Here is a 22,540-nt window from a genome sequence, read left to right on the forward strand (position 1 = left end):
AGAATTGCAAATGTCACTCTACTCTTCAAGAAAAGAGGAAGGCAGCAGAAAGGAAATTATAGACCTCAGTGGTTGGGAAGATGCAGGAGTCAATTGTTAAGGATAAGGTTATGGAGTACTTGGTAACACAGGACAAGATAGGGCAAAGTCAGCATGGTTTCCTTAAGGGAAAACCTTGCCTGACACTTGTTGGAATCTTTTGAGGAGATTACAAGTAGGATAGATAAAGGGGGTGCAGTGGATGTTGTGTATTTGGACTTCCAAGATGCCTTTGACAAGGTGCCACACATGAGGCTGCTTACCAAGTTAAGAGCCCATGGTATTACATGAAATTTACTGGCATGGTTAGAGCATTGGTAGGAGGCAGCCAATTGGTGGGAATAAAAGAATCCTTTTCTGCTTGGCTGCCAGTAACTAGTGGTGTTCCACAGGGGTTGATGTTGGGACCACTTCTTTTTATGCTGTAGTAAGATGATGGAATAAATGGCTTTGTTGCCAAGTTTTCGGATGATACAAAGGATTGGTGGAGAGGAAGCTAGTGTTGAGGAAACGGGTAGGCTGCAGACGGATTTAGACAGATCAGGAGAATGGGCAAGAAAGTAGCAAATGAAATACAATGTTGGAAAATGCATGGTCATGCACTTTGATAGAAGAAATAAATGTGCAGACTATTTATCAGGCAAAAATCCAAAATTCTGAGATGCAAAGGGATTTGGGAGTCCTTGTTCAGAACAACCTTAAAGTTAACTTGCAGGTAGAGCTGGTGGTGAGGGAGGCAAATGCAGTCTTAGCATTCATTTCAAGAGGTCTAGAATACAAGAGCAGGGATGTGATGCTGAGGCTTTAAATAAGATACTGGTGAGGTCTCACCTTGACTATTATGAACAGTTTTTGCCTCCTCATGTAAGGAAAGATGTGCCGGCATTGGAGAGGGTTCAGAAGAGGATGATTCCAGGAATGAAGGGGTTATCATCTGAGGAACATTTGATGGCTCTGGGTCTGTACTCACTGGAATTCAGAAGGATGAGGGGTGTCTCATTGAAACCTTTCAAATGTTGAAAGGCCTCGTCACTGTAGATGTGAAAAGGATGTTTCACTTGGTGGGTGAGTCCAGGACAACAGGGCACAGCCTCAGGATAGAGAGTGTCCATTTAGTAACAGAGATGCGGAGAAATTTCTTTAGCCAGAGGGTGGTGAATTTGTGGGATTTGTTACCACAGGCAGCTGTGGAGGCCAGGTCGTTGGGTATATTTAAGGCAGAGATTGATAGGTTCTTGACGGGACATGGCATCAAAGGTTATGAGGAGAAGGCCAGGGAGTGGAGCTGAGGAGGGGAAAAAACGATCAGCCATGATTGAATGGTGGAGCAAACCCAATGGGCCAAATGGCCTAATTCTGCCCCTATGTCTTATGATCTTATGGCCTTATTATCCCTCTATACTCCATTCTCCTGCCTTCTCACTGTAATTTTTGACATCCTGACTAATCAAGAACCTAACAAACTCTGCTCTGCTTTAAATATACCCAATGACTTGGCCTCCACAGCCATCTGCGGCAATCGATTTCACAGATTCACCCCTGAAGAAATTCCTCCCCATCGCTATTTGAAATGGACGTTCCTCTATTCTGAGGCACTATCTCCTTCGGTCATAGACTCTCACACTATCGGAAACATCCTCTCTACATCCACTCTATCCAGGCCTTTCAATTGGCATTCCTCCTTTTCACCCCCACCCCCACCTCACCCTCAACCACTCACATGTACTTGTCCAATTTGACTTTGCCATCAGCACTGATTGCCGCTTGTCCATATTACAGAAGTATGGAGATTTCTCATGACCGGAGCTTCTCTGCGGACGATGGAATCACAGCTGAAAGTCACTGGTGGGTACCAGGGTGGATCCTTGGACCATTGAACTTTGTAGTGACCACCACAGCCATGGGCAGCTTTCGTTCAGTGAGGCATCTTGCCTGTTCTACTCAGAGCTTTTGGATACCACAGGGGAGGGTGGGTAGTGAGGAGTCCCTGTCCACATTCCCCTCTCAGGGTGAGATTCACTGACAGCTCGGTGACACATTCCCCGTCAGGCCCTTCTGCGCCTCGCGCACTGCCAATGAAGCAAAGCACAAAGACGCCCACACTTCACCAAGGGATGTTCCAAAGGGCCTCATGCCACACACCCTCTGTCACCGAAACCCATCCCTCCCGCTCTCCCCCCAAACCCCTCCCGCTCTCCCCCCTTGAACCCCTGCCTCTCAGATGTGCAGGCGTTAGGCCTCGACCTCCATACATGCCAGCCCAAGAGCTTAGTCATTCAGGCTTCTACCCCCAAACTCTGTACCGAATCCAAGACTCATGGGACATTTACATTTGAGCCTCGATGTCTAAACACTCAGGACTTTCAATCCAGAGACTCGCAGATGCACTGTGTGTTACTGTTCTTTCTCTCAAACCCCACAGGGCCGAGCCAAAGTGGACGTCTGCTAGCCTGGAGGAGCTGAACAGCACACGCGGCCCAAAGGTCAGCAATGCGATTGTCCACTGTAGTGGGGGAGGAGGGGAAATCGTCAGCCTGACTCTCAATACCACCCACTTCTTACTTACTGGCTTTTTTTTCAGGGAGATCTTTGCAGGATGTACACTGTCTTGTGGATATGTATAAGACCATAACACATAGGAACAGTATTAGCCCATTTGGCACATCGTGTCTGCTCCGGCATCCTATCATGGCTGATTTAACATCCCCCTTAACTCCATTCTCCCACCTCCCCATAGCATTTAACACCCTTACTAATCAGGAACCTATCAGCCTTGAAATGAATGCTAACACTACATTTGTCTTCCTTACCACCAACTCTTTTCTTTTTCAATCTTTTTATTAAGTTTCCAATAAACAATATTAATACTAATACATAGAGATCAGGAATACGTTAATAACAGTTAACATGTAGAAACACATATTCCAAGTAACTAATGGAGTCTAACCTCCCAATCTCTTAGAAAAGGTTGTGCCAAACACAGGCAAATGGACTGGTTTCAGTGAATACCCTGGCTGGCAAGGATGAGTTGGGCCGAAGGGCCTGCTTTCCAAGTTGCATCACTCTGTGATACTGCTTATTTTTCCATGGTTACAGGCGATAATAAGGACTCAGAGACTGGTTAAAGACGAGAGAGAAACAGTCTGTCAGATACACACTCTCTCACACACTCAATGTACTCATACAAATACTCACACACTCCCTCACACACTCTCTCACACACTCAATGTACTCATACAAATACTCACACACTCGATCCACACTACGATGCACTCATACAAATACTCACACACTCCCTCACACACTCGATCCACACTACGATGCACTCATACAAATACTCACACACTCGATCCACACTACGATGCACTCATACAAATACTCACACACACTCTCACACACTCGATCCACACTACAATGCACTCATACAAATACTCACACACTCCCTCACACACTCGATCCACACTACGATGCACTCATACAAATACTCACACACTCCCTCACACACTCGATCCACACTACGATGCACTCATACAAATACTCACACACACTCTCACACACTCGATCCACACTACAATGCACTCATACAAATACTCACACACACTCTCACACACTCGATCCACACTACAATGCACTCATACAAATACTCACGCACTCCCTCACACACTCGATCCACACTACGATGCACTCATACAAATACTCACACACACTCTCACACACTCGATCCACACTACAATGCACTCATACAAATATTCACACACTCTCTCACACACTCGATCCACACTACGATGCACTCATACAAATACTCACACACTCCCTCACACACTCGATCCACACTACGATGCACTCATACAAATACTCACACACTCCCTCACACACTCGATCCACACTACAATGCACTCATACAAATACTCACACACTCCCTCACACACTCGATCCACACTACGATGCACTCATACAAATACTCACACACTCCCTCACACACTCGATCCACACTACGATGCACTCATGCAAATACTCACACACTCCCTCACACACTCGATCCACACTACGATGCACTCATGCAAATACTCATACATTCTCTCACACTCAAAAAATCTCTCATGTACTCCTTCTCACTTTCATACCCACACACTCCCATACACTCACACAAACACTCTCATGCTCATTCACTCGCTCTGTCACCCCCACAACACACTAACTCACTCTCACAGGCACGCATGTTCACGCACATACACACACAGGCATTTGAACGCACAGACACGTGCACATGGGCAAATGCGAGGAAGTAGATGCTAGCACCAAGATGGGCCGAAGGTCCTGTTTTCCATTGCATATAATTCTATATAACTCATTCAGTACATTGTCTTTTCTAGATCAGAACTTACTCCTAGGTTAGAATTGGGGCATAGGGACTGGAAACATTCCGTCAGAAACCTGTCCCCACAGAAAAGCTGGTGGTGAAACTCTTGCCACAGAACACTTGGGTTCAGAACAAACAGACCATCCACTTCCTGGGGTATTGTCCAGAGAAACGCCTTCTAGTGCATCCCAAACTGAATATCACTGTTGCCTTTCTGTGTCGCAGAGCTAGCAATGTGTACTAACAAGATGTCGATATTAACTCCTCCATCAATCCATGCACTGAATCCACCTTCCTCTTCTCTTCTCCTCCATCTCAGCAGCTGTCAGTCGGGGAGAACGAGGAACCCCCACATCCGGAGGTATTAACTTATTTATTTATTCCCACCAGTCGCTGTGTCACTCATTGTCTGTGTCTATGTGCTTGTGTCTGTCCGTTTCTACATGTGCTGTGCGTGTGCGTGTGTCTCCATTCACACATTTTGTGAGATTAGGAATTTCTAACAATTTCTAACTGAAATTCCTTGGATCTTCAGCTCAAGGTTAACCCTTGCTTGTTTGTGTTTGTGCTTTCGAGGGGTGTGAGCATCACCGGTGAAGATGGCGTTTCTTTCCCATGTCTAGCTGCCTTGAAAACATGGGTGGTGTGTGGCCGCTCGTGAGCTCAATCAGGTGCTGTGGGCTCACAAGTCGTCCCAGACCAGGTGAAGGTAGCCAAAATCCCTTGTTAAGTGGTTATGGCTTGGTACGACATTCTTTTTCTCTTTGGTGCGAAGCAAGGTGTTAGGGGAGTTGATAGCAGTGACAAAGGACATAGAAATGTAAATATATACAGGGGTGTAGGGGGTTTTGCCGGTGATTTATGGGATGGTTGTTAGGCTGGTATCAGGTAACAGTTCACTTTAGCCTGTAGTTTATGGTTTGTCATCAGGGACAGTTTGAACTTTTTTTAAACTTGTATTTACTTATTCAGAGAAACAGCATGGAGTAGGCCCTTCGACCCACGTTGCCCCAGCAACCCCTGACAATTTCACCGTAGTTTAATCACAGGACCAATTAACATCCTGGTGTGACTTTGGACTGGGAGATCCGGGGGAAACCCACACATTCCACAGGGAGGACGTACCGATCCCTTACAGAAAAACACATTCTAAAATACAACCCCAAACCTTCCTGGTTCCTCAATTCTACCCATAAAGCTTCAGTAGATGAGCTCTCCGGTCTGTCCTGACTGAGCACTGCCTTCACATTTTCCCTGACTAATATCCCCACCCCTCTTCCTGTAACCCCTCCTGCTCTGTCACGTCTAAAACAACAGAAACCTGGAACATTGAGCTGCCCCTCCTGCAACCAAGTCTCACTAATAGCTACAGTGTCATTATTCCACATGCAGATCTATGCCCTAAGCTCACCCGCCTTTCCTGCAACTCTAGTTTACACCCCCCACCCCCACTCCTTATCAGCACCAGCAAACCTTTTGGTAGGGTTATCATTTATCCATTCAGATACAGCACAGAACAGGCCCTTCTGTCCCTCTGAGCCATGCTGGCCAGCAATGCCCTGATTTAATCCTAGCCTAATCACAGGGCAATTTATAATGACCAATTAAACTACAACCTGTACACCTGGAGGAAACCCATATAGTCACTAGGAGAATGGACAAACGTCTTATAGGCAGGGGTGGGAACTGAACCCGGGTCACTGGTGCTGTAAAGCGTTGTGCTAACCACTACACTACCGCGCCGCTCCAGTTCAGGTCCAAACCACCCTGTGTGTATAGGATCCCACCTTCCCAACAATCAAAAAATCTGAAGCCCTCCCTCTGCACCATCTCCTTAGCCATGTGTTAAACTGTTCCTATGTCTGATGTTATGATAGTAGAATGCAGAATATGTTGTTGCAGTTCCAGAGGAAGTGCAGTGCTGGTAGACAAATTAAGGGCAAGGGTTATGACAAGTTTGTTACACTGATGTGTCACCAAAATTTAAAGGGATATGAGCAAACACAGATCACTGGGATGAGCTTAGATAGATATCTTGGTTGGCATGCACAGGATGGGCCAAAGGGCCTGCTCTGTGAGATAGATTTGGAGATCAAGACTTTATCAATGAGGTGCTGTCAACAGACATTAATCAAGTCAAGTCAAGTTTAACTACGTACTATATATACATGTACACGGCCAAACGAGACAATGTTTCTCCGCACCAGTGTGTAAAGCACAGGAATATACCCAACACACATAGAACACACAATAACTTAGGAAAGTAAGAATTAAATCTACAAATGAATTATGTAAAACAAAGTAAATGCAAAAATGAAATATTGTAGGGTACAGTACAAACTATCCAGTGACACTTTGAATGCGACGCTGAAGGGAGTTCAGAAGCCTAATGGCCTGAGGGAGGGAGGCACTACAGAAGGATATAAGCCTGGTGGTGTGTGTTCTCAAATTTTTGTATCTTCTGCCCAATAGAAGGGGGCAGAAGAGAGAATGACTGGGATGGGAGGGAGCCAAGATTATGTTTGCTGCTTTCCAGAGGCAGGTGTGGACAGAATCGGTGGAAAGGAGGCTGGTTTGTGGATGGACTGCACTGTGTCCACAGTTCTCCTCAATTTCTGGTATATTGTTGTGAAAACAGAGGAAATGTAGAACCCTGATGGAGGTATGGAGTAGGTTTGAGAGACCGATAGCCAATCATCTTATGTATGGTTACATGATGAGTCTGATATTTATTAAACATCTCTTGCCTTTGTCCAATAGAGGAAACTTTACTTGGATGACAACAAGTACCAGACCCTCCCTGGGAAACTCTCACCATCTGGTCACTTGGACAAGGCTGAGCATTTCCCTCTGAAGCAAGAATTGGCTGCGGTCCCAAGTGCATCACCAGGAGGTCCTGAAGAGTGGGAAAGCACGGCAGCCAATCTGAGTACGTACAGTATAACTGGTAAAGTTTGGTTCATGGAATCTGGCAGAACAGTAGGAGTCTATCCAGACAATTGTGTCAGTGCTAGACCTTTGGAGATAGGTCACAGGTCCAACAACACAGAAGCAGGCCATTCAGTGCAGGAAGTCAAGGTGGTGAAGAAGGCTTTTAGCAGGCTGGCCTTCATCAGCACTGAATGTAACAGTTTGGGGATTACATTGAACATAAGAAACAGGAGCAGAAGTAGGCCATCTGGCCAGTTGAGCCTGCTCCACCATTCAATAAGATCATGGCTGATCTGAACATGGATTCATCTCCACCTACCAGCCTTTTCCCCGTAACGCTTAATTCCCCTCCTGTACAAAAATCTATCCAACCTTGTCTTAAATATATTTATTGAGGCAGCCTCCACTGCTTCATTGGGCAGAGAATTCCACAGATTCACCACTCTTTGGGAAAAGCAGTTCCTCTTCATCTCCATCCTAAATTTACTCCCCCGAACCTTGATGTTATGTCCCCTAGTTCTAGTAATGTAAGTCGTTGGAGAGGCCACATTTGGAATATCGTGTACAATTTTGGTTGCCATACTATAGGAAAGATGCCCATTAAGCTGGAAAGAGTGCAGAAAATATCTGCAAGGAGACTGAGTCATAGGGAGAGTTGTACTTCATTCCTTGGAACTAGGAGACTGAAGGGTGACCTTAAAGAAGTGTAAAGTATCACATAGGGTGTAGATCAGGTGAATGCACACTGTTGCTTCTCCAGGGTTGGAGTCAGGTTGTGTTAACAGACAGATACATCAGGTGAATGCACACCATCGTTTCTCCGGGGTTGGAGTCAGGTTGTGTTAACAGACAGATACATCAGGTGAATGCACACTGTTGCTTCTCCAGGGTTGGAGTCAGGTTGTGTTAACAGACAGATACATCAGGTGAATGCACACCATCGTTTCTCCAGGGTTGGAGTCAGGTTGTGTTAACAGACAGATACATCAGGTGAATGCACACCATCGTTTCTCCGGGGTTGGAGTCAGGTTGTGTTAACAGACAGATACATCAGGTGAATGCACACCATCGTTTCTCCAGGGTTGGAGTCAGGTTGTGTTAACAGACAGATACATCAGGTGAATGCACACCATCGTTTCTCCAGGGTTGGAGTCAGGTTGTGTTAACAGACAGATACATCAGGTGAATGCACACCATCGTTTCTCCAGGGTTGGAGTCAGGTTGTGTTAACAGACAGATACATCAGGTGAATGCACACCATCGTTTCTCCAGGGTTGGAGTCAGGTTGTGTTAACAGACAGATACATCAGGTGAATGCACACCATCGTTTCTCCGGGGTTGGAGTCAGGTTCAGTTTTTATCACATGTACATCAAAATATACAGTGAAATTGTTGTTTGTGTTAACAGCCAACACACCCAAGGATGAGCTGGGACCAGCCCACAAGCACATTCCAACATCAACATAATATGCCCTCAATGTCCAGCAGAACAACACAGAACACAATAAGCAACAAAACAAGACAACAGCAGAATAAGCCCTTCTCCCACACTCGCACTCAATCGCACTCTCTTTCACTCTCACACTCACTCCAGGACAGGCAAGGTCCAAGACTGCATTCCTTTTGCCCTGGACTCTCAAACTCTCACTCACTGGGAATCCAACTTCTGACATATCCCAATGAATCAAGAACTAGAGGGCTTGGATTTAATGTGAGACAGGGGAGGTTTAAAAAGGACCTGAGGGGGAACTTCCTTACCCAGAGTCTAGTATATATAAATGGATCAAGCTGCTAGAGGAAGTGATTGAGGCAGATAATTTCACAACATTTAAAAGACATTTGGACAGGTGTGTGGATGAGAAAGGTTTAGAACAGGAGTTCCCAAACTTTTTTTATGCCATGCACCCCTACCATTAAGCAAGGGGTCTGTGGACCCCAGGTTGGGAAGCCCTGGTTTAGAGGAATATGGACCAGGCACAAGCAAATAGGACCAGCTTAGACAGGCATTGTTGAATTTGGCCTGTCCCTGTGCTCTGTTACTATGATTCTTATAGTGGACTCCCATAGATACCAGTTATAAGGAAAGTGTTTACAGTGCTTCAGAAATTTGGTCTGTCAAAGAGTCACAATCTTCTTTGACATTTGCTCTCAACCATTTGACCTCTGGCCTTGACTGAGGTTGCAGATCTCCAGTAATTTGGCTAAAGTGATATTGGGTTGGGCACGAAATGTTCATCCACAATTGTTTTTATTTGTGCTTTAGGCATCAAATTCATTTGTACTCTCTCTTCCCCCATGAATAGGTGCACTAACTTTGTCTGTTAGCAGTGCTTCCAGTCAGGTAGATTTGATGTCATGCCAATAATTTCCGTTATAAATTACCGTGCCAATGTTTCCCTCAGATGTCACAGTGCGGTGTTGCAAGCTCTGGCTTTCTTGATTCACCAGAGATAACTTATTAGAAGAGTTTTGAGGAGGTAGAATATTAAACAAGATCAATAAGTGTCCAGCTTGATAGTTAAAAGTAAAGTTAAGTAAATGCTTCTTTAATTTTACCTAAGTTCAGCTCAAGTGGCCTGAACTGAAACCAAGAATCAATCAGGCCACGCTCAGGCCACTCACCTCATATTCTGGCCAACCTGATGGCATGAATATCAATTTCTCCATCTTCTGGTAATTTCTACCCCTCCCCTCTTCTCTTCTTCCAATCCCCATTCTGGATCCTCTCTTATCCCATCTCTATTCCTCATCTGCCTATCACCTCCATTAGGTTCCCCTCCTTCTCCCTTTTTTTTCCCCATGGTCTACTGTCCTCTCCTAGCAGATTCCTTCTTCAACTTTTACCTTTTCCCCCTGTCCCCTTACAGTATCTTCCCCCTCTCCCACCCACCCATTTTCCCTTTCAACTGGTCTCACCTATTACCTGTCGGTTTGTACTCCCTCCCTTCTCCTCCCCCCAACTTCTAATTCTGGCTTCTTCCCCCTTCCTTTCCAGGCCTGATGAAGGGTCTCAGCCCGAAATGTCGACTGTTTAATCCCCTTCATAGATGCTGCTGAGTTACTCCAGCACTGTGTGTGTGTGTGTGTGTGTGTGTGTGTTAATCTGACTAACCATTTCTGGAAAGGGAACAGATGCAACACCTCAAATCCACTGCTTTTGTTTCGACCCAAAGTGTTGTCTCTGTTTTTCTCTCTCCACAGATGCTGCCTGACCTACTAAGCATTTTCAGTTTTTGTTTCGTATTTCCAGCATCTGCTGTTTTACTGTGATCTTAATCGGTCTAATCACTTGGTGCTGTGTTGGTGTTTGCTGTGGAGTGTTTTTTTTTGCATGGGTTTGCTGCTTGTTTTGCCGATTTTTGTTCTTTTTTTAAATTCTCCCTCTCTGCCGCACTTTTTCCTCTCTTCACGTGGCTTGCTGCTTTCGGGGATGGCGGAAGACCGGATCAGGAGCGCCAGCGCTCCAAATTTAGGTACGGAACTGTGACACTGATCCTGACTGACCAGGCCTTGTCTGCTTTCTATGTCAGTGACCACTTTTATTAGGTACTCCTGTACACCCACTCATTAATGCAAATACCTAATCAGCAAATCGTGTGGCAGCAACTCAATGCAAAAGCACGCAGACATGGTCAAGAGGTTCAGTTGTTGTTCAGACCAAACATCGGAATGGGGAAGGACTGTGATCTGAGTGACTCTGACCGTGGAATGATTGTTGGTGCCAGACGGGGTGGTTTGTGTGTCTCAGAAATTACTGATTTTCTGGGATTATCACATACAACAGTCCATGGAGTTTACAGAGAATGGTGCGTAAAACAAAAAACATCCAGTGAGCAGCATTTCTGTGGGTGAGAACACCTTGTAATGAGAGAGGTCAGAGGAGAATGGCCAGACTGGTTCAAGCTGACAGGAAGGCAACAGTAACTCAAATAACCACATGTCCAGCCCTGAAGTGGACGGGCTACAGGTTCCATTCCTGTACCTACTAAAGTGACCGCTGAGTATACATCAGGGGCTGTCCGGAGTGAGGTCACTGGGATGTGATTCCTCAATGGCGGATACGCACCATGGTATACGGAGTGGGTGCATTATGACTCACTGTGCTGCACATTACTCACAACCATCTCTCTTCAATCAACTGCACGACTTCAGGCCAGAAATCCCTTGATAATCAAATTCCCATCCACATTTCTAAATCTTTCCTTGTTCATTTCCACTTTGCCTCTGTGATCCTCTCCAACCTTGGCACCATCTCCATCTGGGACACTTCTTATTACTGTGATCAGGGAGGAGCTGCCCAAACCTGCAAAAACTCACTCAGCAATACCTCTGGTGCCTAATAAAGTGGCACTGAGTGTATGTCATGGTCTTCTGCTGCTGTAGTCCAGCCACTTCCATGTTGGGCATTCAGAGATGCTCTTCTCTCTACCACTGTTGTTATGGACATGCAACATACAGCACAGAAACTGGCCCTTTGGCCCATCAAGTCTGTACTGACCATCATCCATTCAGTTGAACCCCACCAGATTCTACCCTTCACCCACACACTGGGGGCAATTTACTGCGCATGATTAACTCACTGACCCTCACCCACACACTGGGGGCAATTTACTGCACACAATTAACTCACTGACCCTCACCCACACACTGGGGGCAATTTACTGCACACAATTAACTCACTGACCCTCACCCACACACTGGGGGCAATTTACTGTGGACGGTTAACTCACTAACCCTCACCCACAAACTGGGGGCAATTTACAACAGACAATTAACTTACTGACTGCACGTCTTTGGGATGTGAGGAGAAAGTGAAGCACACGGGAAACCTACACATTCATGGGGGGAAGGTGCAGAGAGCAGCCGAGGTCAGCATTGAACCTGGGTCTCCAGCACGGTGAGACAGTCGCCCTACCCACTGCACCACTCAGCCGCCCTAAGTTCCGGAAATCCCTTCCTAAATCTTTTTCACCACCCTGCCCACCCCACCCCCTTTTCCCAAGAAGTTTGTTCAGACTTCCTTGTTTGAGCAGGTTTCAAGTCAGAATAAGAAGGTGAGAGGAGGGGAAAGAGAAAGGAGGGAGTTCAAGTTCAAGTTTAATTGTCATTTAACCACTCACATGAATACAGCCAAACAAAACAGTGTTTCTCTGGGGTCAAGATGCAAAACACAGTCCCAACAGCACATAGCATGTATACTGTAGTTACAATAACAGAAAAGCATACAGTCACAAAAAAATAGCCCAAGTCCCCGAGTGGCATGGCCTGTAGACTGATGGTGCTTGGGATGTTGTCCTAGTCCAGCTTCTTCCACTGAGCGAGCGCCGGAGGGCAGCTGAGTGCCAGAGAGCAGCGCTGAGCGAGTGCCGGAGGGCAGCTGAGTGCCAGAGAGCAGCGCTGAGCGAGCGCCGGAGGGCAGTGCTGAGCGAGCGCCGGAGGGCAGCTGAGTGCCAGAGAGCAGCGCTGAGCGAGCGCCGGAGGGCAGCGCTGAGCGAGCGCCGGAGGGCAGCGCTGAGCAAGCACCGGAGGGCAGCTGAGTGCCAGAGGGCAGCGCTGAGCGAGTGCCGGAGGGCAGCTGAGTGCCAGAGGGCAGCACTGAGCGAGCGCCGGAGGGCAGCTGAGTGCCAGAGGGCAGCGCTGAGCGAGCGCCGGAGGGCAGCACTGAGCGAGCGCCGGAGGGCAGCACTGAGTGAGCGCCGGAGGGCAGCACCGATGGGAGGGGCCAGTCTCCATTATCAGAAGCTAGAGAATTCGATGTTCATGCCATCAGGCTGGAGGCTACCCAGACGGAATGTGAGGTGTTGTTCCTCCAACCTGAGTGTGGCCACATCGTGACAGTAGAGGAGAACGTGGACTGACAAGTCAGAATGGGAACAGGAAGTCAGACTGAAGCTTGTACTCACCAGGAGGTCCTGTCTCTTGCATGGATGCAGCAAAAGTGTTAACAAAGTGTCCCCCAATCTGTGCCGGGTCTCACTGATGTAGTGGAGGCCATACCTGAAACATTGGATACTGTAGAATTACTTAATAGGATACGTTTAGAGCAACGAGGGCTGTGACTTCTGGGAGTGAAGGACTGTACTCCGTTCTGATTGCCCCATTATCGGCGATTAGAGGACTGTACAGTGGGGAGATCAGGTAGTGTTTTTACACAGAGTGTGGTAAATACTTTCGGTGGTGATGGGGTCAAATATGATGGAGGTGTTTAAGAGGCTGTTGAACAGACACAGGAATATGGATCAGGTGCAGGCAGGAGAGATTTATTTTAGTTTGGCATCATGTTCACAGCAAACACTGTGGTCTGATGGGCTGCTTCCTGCACTGCACTGTTGGGCAGCACTGCGGTGTAGTGTTTTGCACACACTTTACACCACAGGTGACCCGGGTTCATTTGGAGTTTGTACACTGTCCCCGGGACTGAGTGGGTTTCCTCCAGGTGCTCTGGTTTCCTCCCATGTTCCAAAAACGTACTAGCCAGTAGGTTAATTGATGATTGTCAATTGCCCCATGATTAGACTAATCGGGGGTTGCTGGGCAGCACGGCTTGAAGGGCTGGAAGGACCTAATGCACGCTGTATTTAAATAAATTAATTAATTTAATTTAATGTCTTATGTAATAAGAATAAGCCTTTTACCAGATGTAATGATGAGCTACAGGATAAATTACCTGCTGTGTACAGCAGCATCATTTATATATCTAACTCTGTTTTCCCTTCTAGGGGAGACAGAGATAAGCGTTGACTCCACGGTCAGCTCCTCCGACCTTTCTCCTCTCTCCTCGACTGTTGAGGGAGACCAGCTTCCTCCGAGTTCCTCGGAAAATAAAAAGAACAAAGGGCTGAAGAAATTCCTGGGGAAGTGAGTTGAAATCTCCAGCACTTTTTTTGTATGTCGGATCTTCACAGTTTGGAGTGTGAGGTTAACTGTCCTGTATCGGGAAGCTCCCTGTTTGCAGACAGGATGACTCGTGCCTCACTGTTGGTAATTACGATAAATGGGACCAAGTTGGCATAGGTTAGTTCACCTCCTTACTGACTGTACTAGGTCAGGGAGATTGTGGGATGTGTGGTGGACCTTCAACAATGTTTTAAGCCCTTTATCTACGATACTCCCGGTAAATGTCACAAATAGGGGAAATGAGACCCCACTGATTCTGTGGGCAGTTTGTTGATGGGCCTGTTTCTATGACTCCATACTATGAACTCACTGGGGCAAATAGACTGTTTCCACACTGTGTAATCTCCCTTCTCTCATCCCTGACATAGAATACGGAGGACACACTCCAGTTCACTCCAGGATGATGACGAGGGTGCACTGGAATTCAAGAGAGGAGGCCTTCGAGCAACCACAGGACCCTGTTTGGCAAGGTCGAGGGAACTCTCCATTGCACAGATGTGAGTGTTGGAGGGGGTGGTCATTACCAGTCACACGGCAGAGTCTGGGAGGACAATGCTTTTGAATGTGGTGTCTATGCTTTATTTGGTGCCACTTTATTTGGTACACCTGCTCATTAATGCAAATATCTAATCAATCATGTGGCAGAAACTCAAGGCGTAAAACTTGCTGACATGGTCAAGAGGTTCAGTTGTTGGTCAGACCAAACATCAGAATGGGGAAGAAATGTGATCTAAGTGACTTTGACCGTGGAATGATTGTTGGTGCCAGACAGGGTGGTTTGAGTATCTCAGAAACTGTTGATCTCCTGGGGTTTTCATGCACAGCAGTCTGTAGCAAAGAATGGTGTGTGAAATTAAAAATATCCAGTGAACGACAGTTCTGTGGGTGAAAACACCTTGTTAATGAGACAGGAGAATGGCCAGACTGGTTCAAGCTGACAGAACATAACAGTAAGTCAGATAACTACACATTACAATAGTGATGTGCAGAAGAGCGTCTCTGAATGCAAGTGTCAAATCTTGAAGTGGATGGGATACAGCAGCAAAGACCATAAACATACACCATTTTATTAGGTACAGGAGATACCAAGTAAAGTGGCCACTGAATGTATTCAGATTTGGGAAAAAATCCATAAGACATAGCAGCAGAATTAGGCCATTCGGCCCATCAGGTTTGCTCTGCCTTTCAATTATCATTATCATTGTTATGTGCCATATTGTATGACATGGGCAATCATGGTCTATCCTTAACTATGATTGTTCTTGGCAAATTTTTCTACAGAAGTGGTTTGCCATTGCCTTCTTCTGGACAGTGTCCTTACAAGTCGGGTGACCTCGGGCATTATCAATACTCTTCAGAGACTATCTGCCTGGCATCAGCGGTTGTATAACCAGGAGGCAGCAAGTGGGAATAAAAGGATCCTTTTCTGGTTGGCTGCCAGTGACTAGTGGTGTTCCGCAGAAGTGGGTGTTGGGGCCACTTCTTTTTATGCTGTGTATAAATGATTTAGATGATGGAATAGATGGATTTGTTGCCAAGTTTGCAGATGATACAAAGATTAGTGGAGGGGCAGGTAGTGTTGATGAAACAGGTAGAATGCAGAAGGACTTAGACAGATCAGGACAATGAGCAAGAAAGTGGTAAATGAAATACAATTTTGGAAAATGCATGGTGATGCACTTTGGTAGTAGAAATAAACGTGCGGACTGTTTTCTAAACAGGGTGAAAATCCAAAAATCTGAGATGCAGAGGGACTTGGGAGTCCTTGTGAAGAACACCCTGAAGGTTAACTTACAGGTTGAGTCAGTGGTGAGGAAGGCAAATGGCATGTTAGTATTCATTTCAAGAGGTCTAGAATACAAGAGCAAGTGTGTGATGCTGATGCTGTATAAGGCACTGGTGAGGCCTCACCTTGAGGATTGTGAACAGTTTTGGGCCCCTCATCTTAGAAAAAATGTGCTGGCGTTGGAGAGGATACAGAGGAAGTTCACAAGGATGATTCCAGGAATGAAAAGGTTATCATACAAGGAATATTTGATGGTTCTGGGTCTGTACTCGCTAGAATTCAGAAGGATGAGGGCAGATCTCATTGAAATCTTTTGAATGTTGAAAGGCCTAGACAGAGTAGATGTGGTAAGGATGTGGGAGAGTCTAGGAGAAGAGGGCACAGCCTCAGGATAAAGGGGCGCCCTTTCAAAACAGAGATGTGGAGAAATTTCTTTAACCAAAGGCTGATGAATTTGTGGAATTTGTTGCCACAACCAGCTGTGGAGGCCAGGTTGTTGGATGTATTTAAGACAGAGATTGATAGGTTCTTGATTGGACACTGCATCAAAGGTTACAGGGAGAAGTCTGGGAACTGGGGTTGAGGAGGAAATGAAAAAAAGGATCAGCCATGATTGAATGGCAGAGCAAACTCGATGGGCCAGATGGCCTAATTCTGCTCCTATGTCTTATGGTCTTATGGGCATGATATAAACCAGCTGCTAATACAACCATCCACCACCTGCTCCCATGGTTTCACATGACCCTGATCAGGGGGCTAAGCAGATGCTACACCTTGTCCAAGAGTAACCTGCAGGCTAGCAGAGGGAAGGAACACCTTATCCCTTCTTTCGTAGAGACACATCTCCACCCCACCACCCAATTTGAACATGACTGATCCATTCTTCTGCCTTCTACCTATAACCTTTGATGCCCTTCAGGTTCAAGTGCCCTAGCTGATGAACGCCAGCGTCTCAAATTCCTTCTTCACCACTTTCAGGAAACCATGTCCTTGAACTCAAATCTACGACAGTCACAACAGCCCCTCCATTCACTGTAAAAGTCCTGGCATCACTTGCTTCCCAAAACGCAACACCCTGCATTTATCTGAATTCAACTCCGTTTACCATTCCTTGGCCCAATTATCCAGCTGATTAAGATCCCTCTGTGAATCCTGATGAAGGTCTTCACTGTCAACTACACCAGATATTTTAGAAACATGTGCAAACTTAGTAATCATGCCTTGTACAGTCAAAGTTCGAAATAACTCAATTATGAAAGAACATTTGTGTCACCATATACAACCCTGAGATTCAAATTCAAGAAGCACAATAGAATCAATGGTAGACCACACCCAACAGGATGGACGATACTAAAGTACAGAAAATAGCCATCTGTGCAAATACAGAAGAGAAAAAAATTATTATTATCAATAAATAAGTGATAAAAATCGAGTAATGAGATGAAGGGTCCTTGAAATTGAGTCTGTGGACTGTAGAAACGGTTCAGTGATTGGGCGAGTGAAGTTATCCCATCTGGTTGAAGAGGCTGAGGGGTAATAACTGTTCCTGAACCTGCTGGTGTGAGTCCGGAGGTTCTTGTGTGACGGCAGCAGTGAGAAGAGAGTATGGCTAGATGGTGAACATCCTTGAAGTTGGATGCTGCTTTCCTGCAAGAGTGGTCCATGCAGATGTACTTAATGGTGCACATTATTCCAACCCTCCTCTCACACCCACCCACCATCCCCCTCGCCTGGTCTCACCTGCCGGCTTGTCCTCCTTCCCTCCTGCCGCCTTCCTTTCCGGACCTGATGAGGGGACTCAGCCCGAAATGTTTATTCTGTTCTTGTGTTCCCTTGTACTGTCTCAAACTTCCTGTCCAAATCGGTGATGTAGATGAGAAACAGCGATGACCCAGCACCAACACCCTGGAGAACACCGCAGGGCACGAGCTACCAGTTCCAAAATCAACCTGCCATTCTCTGCTTCCTACAACACCCTACGATAATTAGCTGATATTTAGTTCCTCCTTGTGGTTACACCCACTCATTAATGCAAATATCTAATCAGCCAATCATGTGGCAGCAACTCAATGCATAAAAGCATGCAGATGTGGTCAAGAGGATCATTTGTTCAGAACGAGCATCAAATGTAGTCTTAAATTACTTTGACTGTGGAGTGATTGTTGGTGCCAGAAGGGGTGGTTTGAGTATCTCAGAAACAAATGATCTGCTAGATTTTCACTGTAGAGTTTCCCCAGAATGGTGAGGTAAGCAAAAATAATCCAGTGAGCGGCAGTTCTGTGAGTGAACGCACCTTGTCGATGAGAGAGGCCAGACTGGTTCCAGGTGGCAGGAAGATGACAGTAATTCAAATAACCGCACGTGGAAACAGCGGTGTGCAGAAGAGCATAACTGAATGCACAACACGTTAGACCTTGAAGTGGATGGGGTGCAGCAGCAGGAGAGCATGAACATACACTCAGTGGCTATGTTGATAATTGTGGTCAGTGCATGTGGAATCAAGTGATTACTGACGTCACTAATCACAGGCAGATATCACCATGTGCCACATCGTATGATGTTAGTGATCATGGTCGTCTTTATTTTGTGTAGAAGTGGTTTGCCATTGCCTTCTGGGCAGTGTCTTTACAAGATGGGTGTCCCCAGCCATTATCAGTACTATTCAGAGATTGTCTACCTGGCGTCAGCGGTCACACAACCAGGACTTGTGATCTGCACCGGCTGCTCATTCAAGCATCCAGCACCTGCTTCCACCTGCCTTGCGCCTGACTTGGTAGAGACTCCACACCACCACAGAGCTGAAAATTAAGCTGTCTTACCAAGCTAGTCGCCGAGGGATGTGTGGGTGATGGGCAGATGGAGAGGGTGGAGGAGGAGAAAGAGACGCAGTGACGAGGACCAGGTAGATCGGGGGGGGAGAGGCAAAAGGACAGACAAGCAGCAGTGACTGGGAGTTGGACAATTCGCTGCTCGCACTGCCAGGTTGGAGGCTGTGCGGGCAGAAAGTGATGTGCCTTTAGATGACAGGTAGTCTGAGTGGAATTAGACCGGGTGAGATGTTAAAGGTTTGGGAATGAGAAAGCACGGCATGTTTGTGTAATAGTTATCATTAAGCTTCAGAGCCCCAGCTGGTTCGATTCCCCCAGCTGCCTGATGGGGCTCTCCCCGTTACCCTGTGGTTTCCTCCAGTGTCTCTGGGTTCCTCCCACGTTCCTCAGATGGACGGGTTGGTAGGTTGTTGGCATGTTATGTTGGTGCCAGAAGCATGGGTGTGCCCTCAGCACATCCTCGATGCTAAAGGTACATTTCACTCGATGTTTTGATGTTTTTTATATTTTATTTTATTTGGAATTGTAATGTGGAGCAGGCCCTTCTGGCCATTTGGGCTGTGCTGCCCAGCAACCCCCGATTTACCCCGAGCCTCATCGTGGGACAATTTACAATGACCAGTTAACCTGCTAACCAGAACTTCTTTGGACTGTGTGAGGAAAGTGGAGTGCCTGGAGGAAACCCACACAGCCACAGGGAAAACGTACAAACTCATTACAAACATCAGCAGGAATTGAACCAGAGTCGATGATACTGTAAAGTGCGTGCATTTTGATGTATATGTGACAAATAAAGTATTTCTTTAAATAAATCTTTTGACAGGACGAGGTGTTAAAGGTCTGGGAGTGAAATTAGACAAAAGTGAAATGGCGAAAGTGCTACTGGTCTGTTTCTTTGCCAGAATGTTCCATGACTCCCCTGTTCCAGGGTTTAAGCTTTCAATGATGATATTTTTCCAGGGATCCCAGCATACCTTTCCAGCAGTGGACAACTGAGCAGGTGTGCACTTGGCTCGAGAATGCCGGCCTGAGTCAGTATGTGGCTTTGGCCAGACAGTGGGTCAGTACTGGACAGAAATTACTTGCAGCAACACCCCAAGAACTGGAGAAGGTAAGACATCACTGAGCAGGGTAAGCGGAAGACACAGGGACTTTGCTACATTACTTGCTTGTTTGTGTGTCTGTCAGTGTGGGTGGTGTTAGAGGTCTTGCTTTTGAAAGACCAAGATAAAGTGTTTGTGGAGAAAATTGCTAGCATTACAGACTGTCCAAAGGAGCTTTTTAAAATTTTATTGTGAGATACGGCACAGTAACAAGCCCTTCCAAATTACACCCATGTAACCCACAGGCCTTTTGGATTGTGGGAGGAAACCAGAGCACCCAGAGGAAACCTATGTGATCGCAGAGAGAATGGACAAACTCCTTACAGACAACAGTGCAAGTTGAACCCTGGTCGTGTGTACTGTAGAGTGTTACACTAGCCACCAAACTAGCATGCCACACCTAAAGAATGATCCCAGGAATGAAAGGGTTAGCGAATGAAAAGCATTTGTCGGCTCTGGGCCTGTACTCACTGGAGTGAAGAGGTTGGGGAAGAAACCCATCAAATATTGAAAGGCCCAGATAGAATGGACATGGAGAGGATGTTTCCTATGGTGGGGGAGTCTAGGACCAGAGGCACAGCCTCGGAATAGAGAGATGTCCCTTTAGAATGGAGATGAGAGGTATTTCTTTAGCCAGAGAGTGGTGAATCTGTGGAATTAATTGTCACAAGCAGATGTGGAGGCCAAGTCATTGGGTGTGTTTAAAGTGGAGGTTGATAGGTTCTTGATTAGTCAGGGGGTTAAGAGTTATGGGGTAAATACAGGAGAATGAGGTTGAAAGGGATAATAAACTAGCCATGATTTAATGACAGAGCAGACTCAATGGGCTGAATTGCCTAATTCTGGTCCTACACCTTATGGTATGGAGGTCTCCTTTGATTGTTTTTTTCTCTCTTGTGATAATTTTGCACACAGGAACTCGGAATCAAGCACCCTCTGCACAGGAAGAAGATCCAGGCGCTACAGAAGGCAGTGGAGAGCGGTCAGAACGACGGCCCCGGGAAGCTCAACCACATTTGGGTAACACGTGAGTGTGGAACACGTGTGCGCTGGACACGGTTCGGTCAGAGTTCACAGGCTTGAGCTTCCCCCTCAGGACCGGGAGAGGAGAGGTTCCCAAAGTAAAGAGGAGGGGGGGAAGGCAGAAACGGACCAGTAGGTGATTGGTGGATCAAGGAAGGGCGCCGTTCATTCAGAGTTTGAGAAGTTGTTATTGCCACTGAGGACTCTAGCAAACTTTACAGATGTCCTGAAGAATAAAGATTTAGATCAACACACACACAAAACACTAGAGGAAACAGCAGGTCAGACAGCATCTACAGAGAGTAATATACAGTCGTGTTTCGGGCCGAGACCCTTCATCAGGACTGGAAAGGAGAGGGCAGAGCCAGAATAAGAAGGTGGGGGAGGGGAAGTAGTACAGGCTGGCAGGTGGCAGGTGAGACCTGGTGAGGGGGAAGGTGAATAGGGGAGGGGAAAGAGGACAAGCTGGCAGGTGATAGGTGAGACCAGGTAGGGGAGGGGAGATGATGTAAGAAATGGGGGGTGGGGTGATAGGTGGACGAAGTAAAGGGCAGAAGAAGTGTGTGTATTGCTCAAGATTTCCAGCATCTGTACAGTCTTCTGCATTTATTTAAAGATACAGATTTTTAGATCTAGAGATACAGCATGGTAACAGACCCACCCCTAAGAACATAAGACATAGGAGCAGAATTAGACCATTCGGCCCATTGAGGCTGTGCTGGCCAATTAACCTAACACTGTATGCCTTTGGCATGTGGGACAAAACTAGTCACCTGGAGGATACCCACAAGGTCACAGGGAGAACGTACAAACTCCTTACCGAGAGCGGCTGAAAGCGAACCAGGGTTGTTGGCACCTTAACAGCATTACACTAACCATTCCACTACTATACTTCTCTAAAGGAATATTCCCACTGGACTGAAGCTGAATTAAACCCAGAGCCACCGTACTGGGCAAAAGTCTTAGGCACATATATACATTCAGGGAACCTAAGACTTTTGCACAGAACTGTAGTAATTTTTAGTATTGCACTGTACTGCTGCCACAAAAAAAATAATTTCATGACAGATGTGAGTGATGATAAACCTGATTCTGGAACGAGTCTCTGTTGTGGTCTGAGAGTGGGAAGGGGGCAAGGAGAGAGGAATCAGGGTTGGGAAAAGGGGAAGGGAGAGGGGAGAGAGTGGGATGTACCAGAGCGACATTCTGTAATGATCAATAAACCAATTGTATGGAATCAATTGACCTTGCCCAAAGTCTCAGGGTTGGGCGTGTCTGCACCCACACACCTCCCACCTGAGCCTGGCATTCCGTCTCTGCCACATCCCTCCCACACTCATACATACGTACATACACACCTACTCTGCGTGCCCAAGTCATTTGCACAGCTCGGTATGTGTTATTGTTGTTTCATTTACAAGTCCATTCATCACCTTTATGAGCTGCTGTTGTTGCATCTCCTCTGGTGTTGCCCAGCAGTGTCAGTGCTGACTGTGGGTGTTGTGGCCAAAAAACAGCTGGTGATGTCCCTCATTTTGTGACAAACTCCGTGCGAGCACCATCCCGGGTCTCA

At 46.5% G+C, this 22,540-nt stretch overlaps 1 protein-coding gene across 12 annotated transcripts in view; it reads left to right on the forward strand.

Annotated features, from left to right (window-relative positions):
- The window catches only part of LOC140729743 (liprin-beta-2-like), a 220,114-nt gene that overhangs the window by 173,773 nt on the left and 23,801 nt on the right, over window positions 1-22,540 (forward strand). For 8 of the 12 annotated variants that reach the window (XM_073049891.1, XM_073049886.1, XM_073049896.1 and 5 more), the window contains 9 exons: window positions 1,819-1,884; window positions 2,462-2,522; window positions 4,719-4,760; window positions 7,160-7,328; window positions 10,771-10,803; window positions 14,050-14,188; window positions 14,596-14,724; window positions 19,802-19,952; window positions 20,860-20,971. In XM_073049891.1, the coding sequence (XP_072905992.1) occupies window positions 1,819-1,884; window positions 2,462-2,522; window positions 4,719-4,760; window positions 7,160-7,328; window positions 10,771-10,803; window positions 14,050-14,188; window positions 14,596-14,724; window positions 19,802-19,952; window positions 20,860-20,971 (902 nt within the window). The remainder of the gene's footprint in view (window positions 1-1,818; window positions 1,885-2,461; window positions 2,523-4,718; window positions 4,761-7,159; window positions 7,329-10,770; window positions 10,804-14,049; window positions 14,189-14,595; window positions 14,725-19,801; window positions 19,953-20,859; window positions 20,972-22,540) is intronic. The other 4 variants (XM_073049892.1, XM_073049895.1, XM_073049888.1 and 1 more) reach the window with 3 other exon arrangements.

The sequence above is a fragment of the Hemitrygon akajei genome, chromosome 6 (assembly GCF_048418815.1).
Source record: "Hemitrygon akajei chromosome 6, sHemAka1.3, whole genome shotgun sequence".
NCBI lineage: Eukaryota > Metazoa > Chordata > Chondrichthyes > Myliobatiformes > Dasyatidae > Hemitrygon > Hemitrygon akajei.